Genomic DNA, 15,281 nt, shown 5'->3' with positions numbered 1-15,281 from the left:
TTAAAATTTTATTTTTAATTGGAGGATGATTGGTTTACAATATTGTGTAAGTTTCTGTAATAAATCATCATGAATCAGGCATAGGTATATATATGTCCCTGTCTCTCGAGTCTTCCTCCCACCCCTCCAGGTTGTCACACAGCACTCATTTCTTTTCAGCCCTGAGTAATATTCTATTGTCAGGATGTACTTCGATTTGTTCATCCATTGAGCCACTGAAGGGCATCTTGGATGTTTCCAAGTTTGGGTGATTATGATAAAGCTGCAATAAACATCCCTGTGCAGGTTTTTGTATGAATATAAGTTTCATTTTCCTCTCAAATGAAGAATGTGAATGCTATTTCTGATATAATGGGCAGAGATGATTAACACATGTCAAAATATACTACATATGCCAAAAAATATACTTTCTTGGATTACAATTAATTTTCCTTCAACAGGCTTTTCACAGTTTTACCTCTTACAGACTTCAGAAAGTCCATGAGATTGGTGCCTCCAGTTCCTTTACTTTCTGCCTTTAAATCTTCTTCCGAGCTTTCTGCCTTGGATTGCGATTGCTGGCTTGCAGGAATTATGATGTATTTAGTTACTATTTGCAAATGGTAGTTTCTCAAGGAGACCATAGCTTGCACACACTTATCATAAGTTTCCTGCAGCGTAGCATTGCCTTTTGAAAGAACAAAGTCACGGACCGAGAGCCTTGACTTTAATGAGAGGAGAAAGCTCTGGTGAGCTGGTGGCATGTAGGTTCTCATCTCCTGGAGAAATTCAGCAGCAGGGTCTGAAGGAACTGAAAACAGAGATGAGTTAATAAGGAGTCTGAAGCAGTCTCCAATCCAGGGAGGGAGGGCCGAGCGGGGTCAGAGTGGGTGGCCATGAATTTATAACCATCAAGTTAGCATCCTGCTAATCTTGCTACTAGTAATGGTAATTACTGCAAAATGCACTTAATTCTGAAAACCACATGAGCTAAACTCATTCATTATATTGTTGTTTTGCTTCCTTTCTCATGTTCCTACTGCATTTGATCCTTCTAAGGACAGGGTAGATGTACTATACTTGATAGACTGTGATGCTGAGTCCAAGAGAGTTAAAGGGACCATTTTAAAATAAGAGAATGAGCTCGGGAAAAAAACAAACAAAAAAAACACCTTACTGTCATGCACCCCAAAGCTTTCCCCTTTGACTGTTCATTAGCAGTTTACGGAAGAAAGAAAAGCAGAAAGAAGTTCTTCCTGGAGCTTCTTCCTCTGCTCCCTTAATCGCCTATGAAGAATGTAATGAACATGGCTCATCTTTAAACTTTGATGCACTTGTTGGCCCTGGGCTCCCTGGGCAGTAGCTTGGGGAACTAGAACCGTGCCAAGCCTCCCCACTCTCTAGCTTCTGCTTGTGGTCTTATCTCAGTCATAGGCTTTTTCTTTCTAAATCTGACCTTACATGTTCAGGACATGCAATATTGGCTTCACCACTCAATCAGACCTCATAGACATGTTCAAATATCAAGATCAAGATGGTGTTGAACTTGGTCTGAGCTCTGGCTTCCCTGCTTTTTAGTTGGTTAACAGGGAGACTGTTTATGAGCCTCTTTCAGTGTCTGCTTCTTCATGGTGTAATGAGATGATTGCAGTAAAGTCTCCACTGATTCTTCTAAAAGTATCTGATAAGCTCAGATAAGATGCTGATGGGAAGGGACTTTTTAGACACTATCCTATTAGCCTAAGCGATGCTGGTCCTTTGTCATTTGCTGCTCACCTCCACAAACAGTGTGCTGAATGCCCAGGAGAACATCAAAACACTGAAAGATGCTGCTTTGGGCTGCACTGCCTCCGGCAAACTTCTTTGGGGTGTCCCAGACGCCTTCATATAGCAGGCCTTCTGACAGCAATGGGTTGCCTTTCCAACTAAATCAGGAAGGAAAGAATAATCGGTATTTTATCAATTGCCAATTTTTTGTACGTCAAATCTTGCAACAGAGGATGAGTGAAAGGTGAAATGAGCTAGGTTTCATTATACTTCTTCCATACTCCCCCTTCTACTCATGTTCAAGCATAAGAATAATAATTAACATGGTTCTGAGCAAATTCAGCATTGTTGGGGTCCATTGCTTTGTCCAAATAGGCTCATAATTTTTCTCAGTTATTTTAACAATTGTTCTAGTGATCTAAACGATTCATTGGATGACTGATTTTTGGCATTATAGGATTAATAACTATTTGCACCATTGCTGCCATCACTAGCATTACTTTACAAATCTCAATTCAAACAAATAATTTTATCCAAAATTGGACTAAAGATGCTCATACTATGTGGGCCACTCAGGCTCAAATAGATGAGGATATTCAAAAAGAAATACAGGAACTGAGAACAGCCATCAAATGGGTTGGAGATCAATGAACAGATGTACAAAAACAGATGATGCTAAAATGTGATTGAAATTCTATTCAATTTCATGTTACTCCTGTTCATTTCTATAATAGTGGCTACAACTGGAAACAAATCAAGTTTCATTTTTAAAACATATATGATAATGCCTTTCTGAATGTACAGTTATTACAAAAAAAAATATGTGAAACCTTTTCTAATAATCTGCCCTCTTCCACTAGTATGGGAACTTTAGCTAAACAATCGGCTGATCAATTATCTGGGCTAGACCCACATGGATGGTTTCAAAGCCTTACTCATAGCATTGGGTCCAGAACTATAATTTTGGTGATTGTCTTAACAATTATATTTGTTGTCTACTGTTGCCTTCATGCAAAGATTGTCAAAACTAAATAAACTCTGATGGTCAGAACTCTTCTTACAAATATTATAAATAAATAAGGGGGAATTGTCAGGGAATATTTGATGGGAGGATTCCTACGTGCTGTCTCTCATGAGTCCTTTGTCCCTCTTCAAGCGGAACAGCACGCTGCTCCCAGGGACTGAGGTCATTGTGTGAGGCAGGCTTGGGTCTCCTTTAGCAGGCTTGGGTCTCCCCTTGTTCCCTTGGTAATGGTTGCTATATGTTTGGTTTTCTGATCTCTATCATTCCCAAAAGAAGTTTCTTGTACCACAGCCTATATATACTCATAGAAAAATCATTAAAGCACTTTTGCTCCATCAGAGCTTCGGTCCCCGGGTCTTTTTTTGTCTCTCTCTCTCTTTCTCTCTTTTACTTTCTTATCGTCGACTCCATACCACCAGATTCTGGTCCATTAAAGGACCCCAACAAGCATAAGGATTCTATAAGTCAAATCTTACCTTGCACCACCAAAGGTTATTTCACTCTCTTAAAATGAGTAGCTTTCTTGTCCCTACTCTAGTGTTTGCCTGCCCAAGTAGTAACCGAGAGAATAGCCTACTGTTTCTTGCAACATGTATTTTAGGATATAAATTGTTTCTTAAACTGGATTGATAGTGGGGACCATCAGGAAAATTTGTTGTCTTCTTTTTGTTAATTGTCTAAGTGAAAACAGAACCAAGCATAAGGCTACATACCCAGACAAGTATATTCGAAGAACATTGAAAAACAGGTTTGGGTCCACGTATTCTAAAAACAAACAAACAAAAAAGATGAGATACACCTAATTAAGTAGCATCATGGGGAAAAATCAAGGTGTTATAAACAACTGATCCTGGATTTCAGTATAGGAAACAAGAAAGGTGCTAGGTCAGTCTGTGCAGAAACATCCCTGAGGTTAAGCACACATCTTGTGACAAAGAGCCCTGGCCCATTCACCACTCATCCTCAGGAGACCAATTAAACTGCCAACATTTACTTAAGGATGCTTCATATGTTTACTGGGTTTCCCTTGTGGCTCAGCGGTAAAGAATCCACCTGCCAGTGATGGAGATGCGAGTTGGATCCCTGGGTCAAGAAGATTCCCTGGAGAAGGGAATGGCAACCTACCCTGGTATTCTTGCCTGGAGAATCCCATGGACAGAGAAGCCTGGTGGGCTATAGTCCATGGGATCGTAAGAGTTGGACACAACTTAGAGACTAAACAACAGCAACGTTTTTACTGGCATAACTGATAAATTACTTACATAAAGAAACTCCAAATCTAAACACAAAAAACAAAAATAAAACAAAACCTCCAGGAGCCCTAGGGACCACATCTCTGGGTGTTCCTCCCCAAAGCCTGCTAATGTCTTTGGTTTGAAGGCCAATCTTCTTGCCAAAGCCCACTGATACACAATCACATATTTGTTAGGCGCATCCAGTAGGGGACATTTCCTTTTGCAAATCCTTGTTTATGTACTCTTTTTGTTACTGTTTTTAGCTGTTAATTTTATGATAACTTTCGAGCCCTGTGGCTGTTTTAGATGGCTTTCTAGTTAATTTACGTAAAAGCAGAATTCATAGAGAGTTCTTATCAAGCAGAAGCTGAGTTTTTCAGAACTTAACATATCCTGCACCTTTGGCAAGTTTTTCCATAATTTTTAGTGGAATTCTGGCTTCCCTATTTATTACTTATATCATCTTGGGTCATTTATCTTCTCTCTCAAAATTTAGATTCTCTTCTCTGTAAGATGAACATAATAAAACCCACCACATGGAAAGTACATATAATGATTCAGTGAGATAAAGGAAACCGCAAACACAACTACTATGTGAGAGCTGGTTTTGCGTCCGTTTTCTCTGCAAGTCTACATCTAGATAACCAGAAACATCTGAGCATGGTCTAGCATTTGCAAGGCACACAATACTTGCTATGAATTTGGGAAAACACGTCCAGGGCTTTGTGCAGGCTGGAAGATACGTCAAGCAGTGCCCTCTGCAAAGTATCTGAGTCTTCACGTTTTACTGCATCAAATATAATGGGGATCACCTTTAAAAAAAAAAGAAAACAAACACTTCAGATTTCATAACACTAAATATTAGCATAGAATTAAGTTCTTCTAAATCTTAATGCTCAAGTTAAATTTGGTATTTCCATTTCTTTCTTGGATTGAATACCTTTGGATTGTTTGACTGATTTTCATATGTTTAATTAAACTTGGGTTTGTCTTTATTAATTTATCACTTAGAGTTAAGTTTATATAGTTTTATGTATTTCTATCTCTAAGGCAAAAAAATCATTAGCTTTTTGTCACTGTGAGACAGAGTTCCCATGGCAAGTTGCATTGAAAATACTTCTCTCTTATTAGGGCTTCAAATTTGATTCTAATTATATGGCTCTTACATTTTATATTTTAGAAGAGACAAAAAAAATAAAATAAAATAAAGTATTTATTTGTACCAGGCGATCCCTTATCTCCAATTCAATCAGCAAATCCTCTATTCAGTCAGGATCAAGTTACTTTATGCATAATAATGTTCTGTTGCTAAGTAATTGTTCTGCTTAAGTGAATCAAAATGCACGTTTTTCTGGACTGACATACTTTGATTGCAGAGGCAGCTGCTATTTCCACCAACAGAGAAACCAGAAAGAAGCCTTTGCCGCAGTCCCCACCAGGAAATGAGAATAGAATGTCCATGTTCCTGAGAAAATTAATCCAGGAAGTCAAAAATTTAGTAAAAATAAAAGAAAGAAAGCTAAAAAGAAGAAAAAATAATTTGATAACAATATTGATCTATATGTTGGATCCTTATTCATTTTCAAGACTTTCATTTACCCTCCATTTTCAAAATAATCTTGTGAGATAAGTGTGGCAGGTTTACTATATCCATTATGTAGTTAAGAATATTAATGTTAGGTTTATTGTCTAAAGTCATAAAAGTAACAGTACTTTAAGCTGGAACTTAAAATTCCATTCTAGAACTTGAAACTAGAAGCTTCAAGAGCATTTCTTTTTCTATTAGCCCATCAATTTTTCACAAATTTGTAAACTCAAGGTTTATAGAGGTATCTGTGAGGTATGGTTTACAAAAGTAGATTTTTGACTTAAATAAACATATTCATATCCATATTTTTATCTGTGAGCCTGACTCAATTTCTCAGTGAGATATCCTGCCTTACAAAGGAATTGATTGGGAAATTCAAATAATTTATTACACCTTATTTTCTTTTGCACTGAAGTTTTGTGTTGGTGCAAATATGGTCTCAGTATCAGTACACCTCTGAGTTTCATGGCAGTTAAATGTATGGTCTCAAACCATTTCTACACCTAACTTCCTGGGGCTCGTTGAATAAGATATTTCATTGGTTTCAGCCTCAAATGGGGCTGGTGACATCATTCTCCCATTTAAAAATCTTCCATAGCTTCCCCTTTAAGATACTGTTTTAACCCCTTATCAGAGCCCAAAGTCCTATGTAATAATTCTATAGTTTATTTCTTCATCCCCTTCCTATACTGTTACCTTCCTTATTTATGATGTATCAGTGACACTAACCTTCCTTCAATTCTGAAAATGCACCAAAATTTTTGTCATTTCAAAGCCCTCATTCTTGCTGTTTCCTCCACTGTGAACATGCTCAGCTTTTCCTTCTTCTTCCTTTACTTTTTTCTGGCCACATGACACATGGGATCTTAGTTCCCCAACCAGGGATAGGGAACACGCTGTGCAATGGAAGTACAGAATCTTAACCACTGGACCACCAGGGAAGTCCCAGCTTTTCCTTCTTCTAACCTATGCCTAGTCACTCTTCCAAACCCAGCTTAAATTCCTTGCTGTAGGATTCTTTCCTTGTGCCTTTTGTTTGACTTGAACTCATAGTCCTTTAATTCCTTAATTCTTCTCTTGATCTTGTAGCAATTTACGTAATTTTCATGTATCTTCTTTCCTCCAAATTAATCCAGTTTTATGAGGGTAAGCTTATTCCTATATTTACTTTAGCTTCCCTAGCTCTTAGCTTCTGTTAAGTACCTAGGCCAAAAATAGTAAGAATTGGGTCAAAAAGAATAGTTTCATTACTTCTGGCCACTGAGGTCATGGGGTCATGGATACACAGATGTATGTGCATCTTGTATGTATGCATGTTAATTATATTTATCGGCAGATCTTCCTAAACTTACAATGGTGTTATATCTCAATAAAGCCATCTTCAGTTGAAGATAAGTTGCAAATTTATTCAATATACCTAACCTACCAAATATCGGATATTAGCCTATATTAGCCTTGTGGTCCTGCTAAGTTGTGCCTGACTCAAGTTGTGTCTGTCTCACTATGACCTTGGGGTCACAGTCATTGTGATCCCAAGGACTCTAGCCCGCCAGGCTCCTCTGTCCATGGGGTTTTCCAGGCAAGAATACTGGAGTGGATTGCCATTTCCTCCTCCAGAGGATCTTCCTGTCCCAGGGCTCAACCCACTTCTCCTGTGTCCCCTGCATTGGCAGGCGGATTCTTTACCACTGACCCAGCTGGGTGCCCCAGAGTTTAGCCTAGCCTACCGTAAATGTGCTTAGAATATTTGCATTAGCCTAGAGTTGGGCAAAATCATCTAACACAAAGTCTATTTTATACTAAAGTGTGGAATATCTCATGATTTATTGAATACTAAAAGCAAAAAACAGAATGATTGTCTGGGTGCATGATGGTTGTAAGTGTATTAGTTGTTTACCCTCTTGACAGTGAAGCTGCCTGGAAGCTGCACTGCCCTGCCCAGGATCACAGGAGAGTATGTACTGCACATCTACTTAGAGAAAGATCAAAATTCAAAATTCAAACTGAGTTTATAGTGAATGTATATCACTTTTGCACCATCCTAAGGTCAAAAAATCATAAGTTGAGCTACCCTTAAGTCAGGTATCATCTGCATATACAAGTAAGATTTTTGTATTTTTTGCCTAAAATCAATTAGTCTTTTAAAAGAATTCACTTGGAGGGTAGTGATACATCCTTATTTACTTTGAATAACAGTAATTCTTCAAATAAAAAAGATGGGGTACTTACTCATAAGTCATGGGCCTTAGGAGAGCAGCCACGAAGCCATGGATCAATTGGAAGATGGAAAGGAAACCAATGTAAAAATTAAATGGTTTTGAGTTATTTCATTTAATACTACTGATCTAGCAAAGGTAAAAAAATACGTAAAAATGTAAAGGTGTGTTTTTTTCAATATTTGTCAAGTAGGTGTCACAAACATTTAATTTAGGGCTTTACAAGTGAAAGAAACAATTAAATATGCAAGGAACACATGTAGATTGTCAAAACCAATCGGAAACCTTGTTACTAATAAGAAATTTTCAAGATCAAATTATTTCATTTTGCGGTACTCCCACATCTAGAACATGCCTCTGAGCGTGAATACATGTGTGGTGAATACACACCCAGAGCCTCTGACACTTCATTGTAGCAGATCCATTACTCAGTGCTTAGGAAGGGCCGGGATTCTAAGCAGACTCTTTTGAAAGTCCAGAGGTTGCCACATTTACTACCAAAGATGTGTTGATTCCACTCAATAGTTAAAATTGAAACTTGTAGAATCTCAAAAGAAGCCAGTATCAAAAGAAGCCAGTCAAACTGATCAAACTGAACACTTAAGATATGTACATTTCATTGTATGTTGACAAGACGCCGCTCTCTCTCACATGCATGTATCTTTTACATCTTAACAACAGAGAAGAAAGCCATGCTGCCAAAGATTAAAATGACCAATTCCCTTTTGATTAAAATACTGTGCACACCTTTAATTCCTGTTATAATCACTGTTTACATACCCACTGGGGTCCTTTTTCTTCCAGTTTGCCAAGACACAATCTGCATAAAGCAGAATAGGAGGCAGTCCCAGCTTCTCAGATAGCTTGCAGTAAGGAACAGCGATATTGCTTGGCAAGACCTAATGAAAACACGACTTTTAGTATTAACCTTTGAAATGTCTCACCTTTGCTTCTGGGTGTCAAAAGATTAACTGTTCTACATAAGGGCCCTGTGAAACCAAACCAATGTGTCATTGCCTCTTCCTCATTTTGTAACTTAAGCCCAGTACTTGTAAATGCCCTTGTACTTGTAAATGTAAAAGCCCTTACATTTGAGATTTGTGATGGTGTGGACATAATCTGGGCATAGAGAGAACAAAGGCTAACTAGAGAGCCAGGGGAAATCCAGGCTGTATTCTTGACTTTCTAATGGCCTGTGAATCATTTGCAACCATTCACTCAAGCATCCATCCATTCCCCAAATATTTGTTAGGCAACTCCTCTGCATAAGACCCTCAAGCTTCACAAATGCCGTGACAATACTCTTAGAGTTCATATGCATTAAATGTCAACAGGATGTCAGTCTGTTGTGCTAGCATAAAAGAATATAAGAAAATCTCCAAACCTTTCGGATGTCCCCATCGCCTTGACCCCACACGTACGCCATGGTGATGTATCCCAGAACCAAGTGTCCCAGGCGCTGTGCCCTGTGGCCTCGGAGGCCATCGATGCTGAGCATTGCTAACTGAGAACAAATAGAGAGATGGACTCAACTCAAAATGCGTGATGTGACTGCCACAAAACCAAGTCAATGCTTTTAAGAAGCTGAAATAGAAGACGTGTGATATTTTTTCCAAACCTTCTCAACTTCCATACGTAGTTGCTTGTTCTCGATCAGTTTAGGCAGATTTCTAGCAATAGAGATCCAGGCATCATAAGGATGAGGTAGCTCCTCCTTGAAAAGAAGAAACAGGGCTTTGATTGACCAGTGGAAGGTATTGTCCAATAGTGGTGCCTCCACTGATGGTCCATGTGGCCTCTGTATCGATGTCGTGGAATGCTGAAGCACACTTAACCTGTCTAAGGCCACCAGGCCATGCCTTGTCACCTGCACACTCAGCGCTCAGGACCTTCCCTGTGCTCCTCCTCTTCTTCTCAACTGCCTCCTTTGCAAAGATCCCTTGAAACGTTTCATTGAACTCTTCCTGACTATTCCATTCTATAGGTATGCCTCCAGTGAGGAATCCTATGAACTATACCCTTTCACGTTAAGTGATTTGTTATTGTTGTTGTTTAGTCACTTAGTTGTGTCCAACTCTTTAAGATCCCATGGACTTAGCCTGCCAGGTTTCCCTGTCCATGGGATTTCCCAGGCAAGAATACTGGAGTGGGTTGCCATTTCCATCTCCAGGGGATCTTCCCAACCCAGGGATCGAACCCAAGTCTTCTGCATTGGCGGGCAGATTCTTTATTGCTGAGCCACCAGGGAAGCCCTAAGTAATTTACTGCCGTCTGCTATATTTTTACCTTCTCAGCTAGATGTTAAGTTTTTTTTGAATAGATAGAAAATGAGATTTATTAAATGTCAGTAATGAGACAGTTTTGCTTCAGTTTTTCATTTATTTATTGTTTAATTATTATAAAGGCCCCCAAAGTTTTCTCCATGTCATAAATAAGCAAGACTCAGGCAGATTTATGGCTTGTTTTGTGCACATAGTTCATTGTGATTCAAACATAAGGATTTCCAACTTCTAAAAGATGTTTTCTCTTTTTATATCTCACTATCTGAAGGCAAGGATTTTATCATGTTTTTAATTCTGTATTTCTTAGCACAGTACTAGACATGAAGGAGATGCTGTATATATGTTGTATATATATGTATATATATGTGCATATATATATATGCATGTATATATGTGTATATATATGTTTGTATATATGTATATATATGTATTCTTGTTGATTGCTTCCTTTCATACAACAGGCAAATTTTTGGTCAAGTATGTAAAGCTGAAATCCAAATAAAAGAGTGTTATAAATAAGACTGCTCTGTGTTATGTGGCAGCCTGGATGAGAGGGGAGTTTGGGGGAGAATGGATAAATGTGTATGTATGGCTAAATCCCTTTGCTGTCTGCTTTAAACTAAAGGAAATCAGTCCTGAATATTCACTGATGCTGAAGCTGAAACTCCAATACTTTGCCCATCTGATTCTGAAGAATGACTCTGATGCTGGGAAAGACTGAATGCAGGAGAAGGGGACGACAGAGGATGAGACAGTTAGATGGTATCACGGACATGATGGACATGAGTTTGAGCAAGCTCCAGGAGTTGGTGATGGACAGGGAAGCCTGGCGTGCTGCCATCCATGGGATCACAAAGAATCAGACACGACTGAGTGACGGAACTGACTGACTGAAACTATTACAACAATGTTAATTGGCTATACTCCAATACAAAATAAAAAGTTTAAAAAAAAAGACCCCAAAACCCAGCATGGAATAACTTAAGTCCCATGTCACTAAATGGAGATAATGCTTAATTACATACAGTTTCTGCCTCTCCCAGAGTGGAGTCCTAAACCAGTCAATCCAGAATCCCCTGGCCAGCAGTAGTGAACTGATCTGCTCATAGAGCCCTGCTTTTCTCTAAAGAAATGTGACCTCAATACAGCTAATCCACTCTCTGCAGGGATGACTGCCTTCTTTCTGCTCTCTTCTGCTTGTAAAAGTCTTTCATTTTTGTACAGCTCCTGAGAGTACTTTTCTTCCTGATAGTTGGGATGATACCCATTTCATGAATCACTGAAGGAAGCCAATGACGTTTTAAATTTTACTCAATTGCGTTTTGTTTTTAATAAGTGCCTCCCTGGGTATTATTTCTAATCATGTCTCAAAGGAAAATATAAAAACCAAAGAACTAGGTCACAGCCTGAAATGAGATTCAGAGTCCTGAAAACTCCTTCATTAAGCTTCTTGGGGGCACCGATCCTGAATTAAGGGGAGAGAGCATGAATTGAAACCAAGGTTAGTGAGGTTTTAAGCTTCAAAACCAAGTTAATATTATAAGGAAGCTATAAAATATGAAGACAAATGTAATAAAAACTTCAAACCTGTTCAGAGGCTGCAGAGAATTGGCTAGACTTAGTCAGGGCAAATGTTTAGGAATGAAAGATCCAAGCAGTATATTCATTAGATAATCACCTTTCTTGTGTTTGCTCTGAATTTTTTCTCCCTAACCACAAAACTATTCTGCTCTGATGATTTTAGTAATACATACATATTTTCTTTATTCTGTGTTTCACGTGTAGCACATCTGAAATTTTTATTGGGGCTACTTTCCCCAGATAACAGAAGTACTTTATTATGCATCCAGATTAGTGTCTTATTGGACAGAACTTTCAACAAATGTAAAATTCAACCACTAATATCTTCTGGTTCAAAGGATGCTTAAATGATATATTATAAATTAGTAAAGGGTATCACAGAGAGCCATTTAACTCCTGCTAGATGAGAGAATGCATTTTGCATCTACATGAAATCAGAAGACAAATTATTTTGCTTTACAACTGGAAGGTGATAGATTATAAGAGATGAAATGGACATTTTTGAACCTCTAATTTCCAGGAAAGATCTTCAGTGAGGAAATAAAAGTAACTTCTAATTTTGTTTTCATCCTGTTTCAGGATACTAAGTCTAATTTCATAGGTATCTCAAGTAGCAGCATTGTTTTTTAAATAGCTCAGGAAGAGTTTTATTTTGCTTTAGTTTTGGAGTTTACCCCTTGGAATCTGTTTTAGAGGTCTACATAATTACTTGTGGCTTCCTTGGTGGCTAAGTGGTAAAGAATCTGCCTGCAATGTAGGAAACTCAGGTTCAATCCCTGGGTAGGGAAGATTTCCTGGAGAAGGGAATGGCAACCCACTCCAGTATTCTTGCCTGTAGAATTCCATGGACAGAGGAGTATGGCAGGCTACAGTCCATGGAGTAGAAAAGAGTTGGACACAACTGAAAGATTTTCACTTACTTATTCACATAATTATTTTGATTGTTTTCTTTTATTTGAGAACCAACCTTACAGGGAAATAAAGAATAAATTTGATATGAGACTTTGCAGTTTCTGAAAAAGTTTTTTTTTTTTTTTTGGTACCATTGATAAATATTTCCTCAAAACATCCAATCTTGGCACCTGTGCACTTTAGTGAAGAGAGAGTAAGTCTGAATATTATTGATTTGAACATATAAAGTAAGCCAGTTGCTTTTAGCAATAAAATTAAAACATCTGCTTCATTTTCTTCAATTAATCATGTGAAGAGGAAAATTAGATTGGGACAAAGAATTTGCTTTAGATTTGCCTATATTAACCAAGGTATTTACTAGATGTGATTTCTAAGTATAGTTAGATTCTGACTAAAATATGTATTTATCACACTTAAAGGTTGTCTCTAGAGTCTGGATTCTGCTCTGGTCACAAGCAAACAGATACATCCTGGTATATACAGCACTGCCACAACATGTTACTGGCTCCTAGAAATCCTCTCCCGGAATCTCACGAACTTCATTAAAACCAAGAGTAAGAAAACAAACGATAACCAAACACCAAAATAATGTCCTGTGTTCTCTCCGTCTCTTGAGTTAGGCAGTGTAGCGTAATAGATAATGGTTTTCAGACCATGGATTCTGGAACCAGACTGATTGGACTCACTTCCTATCCCTGTTATTACTAGCTGTGTGAGTTTGGATAATTACTTAACTTCTGCATGGCTTACTTCCTCATCAGGAAAATGAAATTAATAACATACATACCTTTCAGGATGGTAGTAAATATGGAGTAAGTTAATATTTGTAAATTGCTAAAAATGAGATAAAAGTGTGTGATGATTAAGATATTAAAGAGAAGATGCTTTTCATGGCATTCTTGGGAAGATAATGTAGGAAACTATAGTCTTAAGACACACATTTATTCTAATGCCTTGCCCCTTGTAGCAAGACCTGTGGAAAAAGCATACAGGTCTAGCAGGTCTAACTCTCTCTAAGCCTGAAACTTAGGCTTAGTAAATACCCAATAATATTAATACAACACGAAGTTGCTTGATGCCCCACCTCAAAAACATTATCAAAGCAGGAACACATGCTTTGTGCAATCTAAGGTTTATCAGCTGGAAAAGGAGGTTCCTTTGACTCACGGGTCATTAATTACTTTTTAAAAAATTTTTTCAAAATACCTCCTGAAATGTGATTGTCTTAAAATAAAATACCTCTATAGTTACCTTATCTCATCACTCCCTGTACCTGTATAAGATGAGTAAGAAGTGCCTCTAAGGCTAAGTTTCTAGGAAGAAAATTTTAAGAAAGTTATTTGTTCAGTAGAAATTACTGAACCACATTTATTCAGTAGAAGTTAACTTGCCCAGGTAAGTCAAGATAAGAAAATAATTTTGCCCATATTCCAGTGTCCCCTCTTACCAGTGGAAGTGGCAGAGCAAAGCCCACATCTTCATCTATGTGGTATTCCTCAAAGATGGTCCAAGAGTGCTCCATAGGAGATGACATGTCAACTGTCGTTCTTGCAGCCTACTCTGGTCCTTCTCAGGCTAGATGCTTTCAGAGTATCTATTTATTACAGAGGTTATCATAGCCAACAACCACAACTCACCACGTAGGCAGTAAGAAATGACTTTCACTTTTGGAATAGTTTCCTTTACCACTTTTTGTATTTGTAGTTTCATGAAAAATAAAACTACAAAAGCATGACTGTTTATCACATGAAGAAACTGAAAGTGTATATTCCATATCGAACATTTCTGGGAACATCATTTGCTTACTGCCTAAGGGAAGTTGGAAAAGGCCTGATTGAAATAGCAAAAAACATAAAAACAGGTGGCCAGAAAGAACATTTTTATTTTATGGGAACTATTAAAACTTTGAATTAACCAAGCTTAATGGTTTGCTGGGAGGGATTGGGGGCAGGAGGAGAAGGGGACGACAGAGGATGAGATGGCTGGATGGCATCAGTGACTCGATGGACACGGGTTTGAGTAGACTCCGGAAGTTGGTGACGGACAGGGAGGCCTGGCGCGCTGCGACTCATGGGGTCACTGAGTCAGACCTGACTGAGCGACTGAACTGACTGACTGACTGACTGAATGGTTTAAACCAACTTTTAATTATTGTAGTCCCTGGTTTTCTTTTAAACTCTCAGGGTTCTTTGAACATATTAGTGTCTTGTTTCAGCAACCATGAAAAACATTTTTTGGTAGCCAGAATTAGTGCCTCTGAAATAGGAAAGTAAATAAATAAAAAAATAAAAATGCAAGCACATGAATTTAGAAGCATAGCGTCTCTTCACCCCGCTAGTCCCGTTTTTCTTACCCAGATTCCATAAGAGTTCTCAATCTGTTCTTTCTATTCCTAATGAGTGATTTTTTTTTAATTTTTGACTGGAGGATAGTTGCTTTACAATGTCGTGTTGGTTTCTGCCGTACAACAATGTGCATCAGCTACGTGTATACCCACCTCCATCTCATCCCTCTAGATCATCACAGAACACTGGCTTGAGCTCCCTGTGCTATACATCTGCTTCCCACTAGCTATTTATTTTACCCCGGTAGTGTATATGTTAAAATTTCAATGCTACTGTCTCAATTTTTTCCACCCTCTCCCTCCGCAACTGTGGAAAATTTTCTTGCATCTCTACTGTATATGATCTCTAAGGG

General features: G+C 38.2%; 1 protein-coding gene across 1 annotated transcript; it reads right to left on the bottom strand.

Moving 5' to 3' along the window:
• Positions 1-14,189, bottom strand: IDO1 (indoleamine 2,3-dioxygenase 1). The gene is made up of 10 exons (XM_061134445.1): positions 14,032-14,189; positions 9,428-9,523; positions 9,194-9,313; positions 8,590-8,708; positions 7,823-7,837; positions 5,371-5,470; positions 4,700-4,817; positions 3,484-3,535; positions 1,756-1,904; positions 1-790 (listed from the first exon to the last, which is right to left on the bottom strand). Exons 1-10 carry the CDS (start codon positions 14,116-14,118, stop codon positions 423-425), a joined length of 1,224 nt encoding a protein of 407 aa, XP_060990428.1. The 5' UTR covers positions 14,119-14,189; the 3' UTR covers positions 1-422.
• Between the last annotated feature and the right edge of the window lie 1,092 nt (positions 14,190-15,281).

This window comes from Dama dama, chromosome 32, assembly GCF_033118175.1.
Source record: "Dama dama isolate Ldn47 chromosome 32, ASM3311817v1, whole genome shotgun sequence".
Taxonomy (NCBI): Eukaryota; Metazoa; Chordata; class Mammalia; order Artiodactyla; family Cervidae; genus Dama; species Dama dama.
This window is presented reverse-complemented; position numbering and strand designations above follow the sequence as displayed.

Excerpts from the sequence above, each read along its gene's own strand:
- IDO1 (XM_061134445.1), bottom strand. The coding sequence starts at position 14,118 with ATGTCATCTCCTATGGAGCACTCTTGGACCATCTTTGAGGAATACCAC. Across the intron at positions 9,524-14,031 it reads TTGCTCTGCCACTTCCACTG|GAGGAGCTACCTCATCCTTA; the intron begins GTAAGAGGGGAC and ends CTTCTTTTCAAG. Across the intron at positions 4,818-5,370 it reads CAGCTGCCTCTGCAATCAAA|GTGATCCCCATTATATTTGA; the intron begins GTATGTCAGTCC and ends TTTTTTTTAAAG.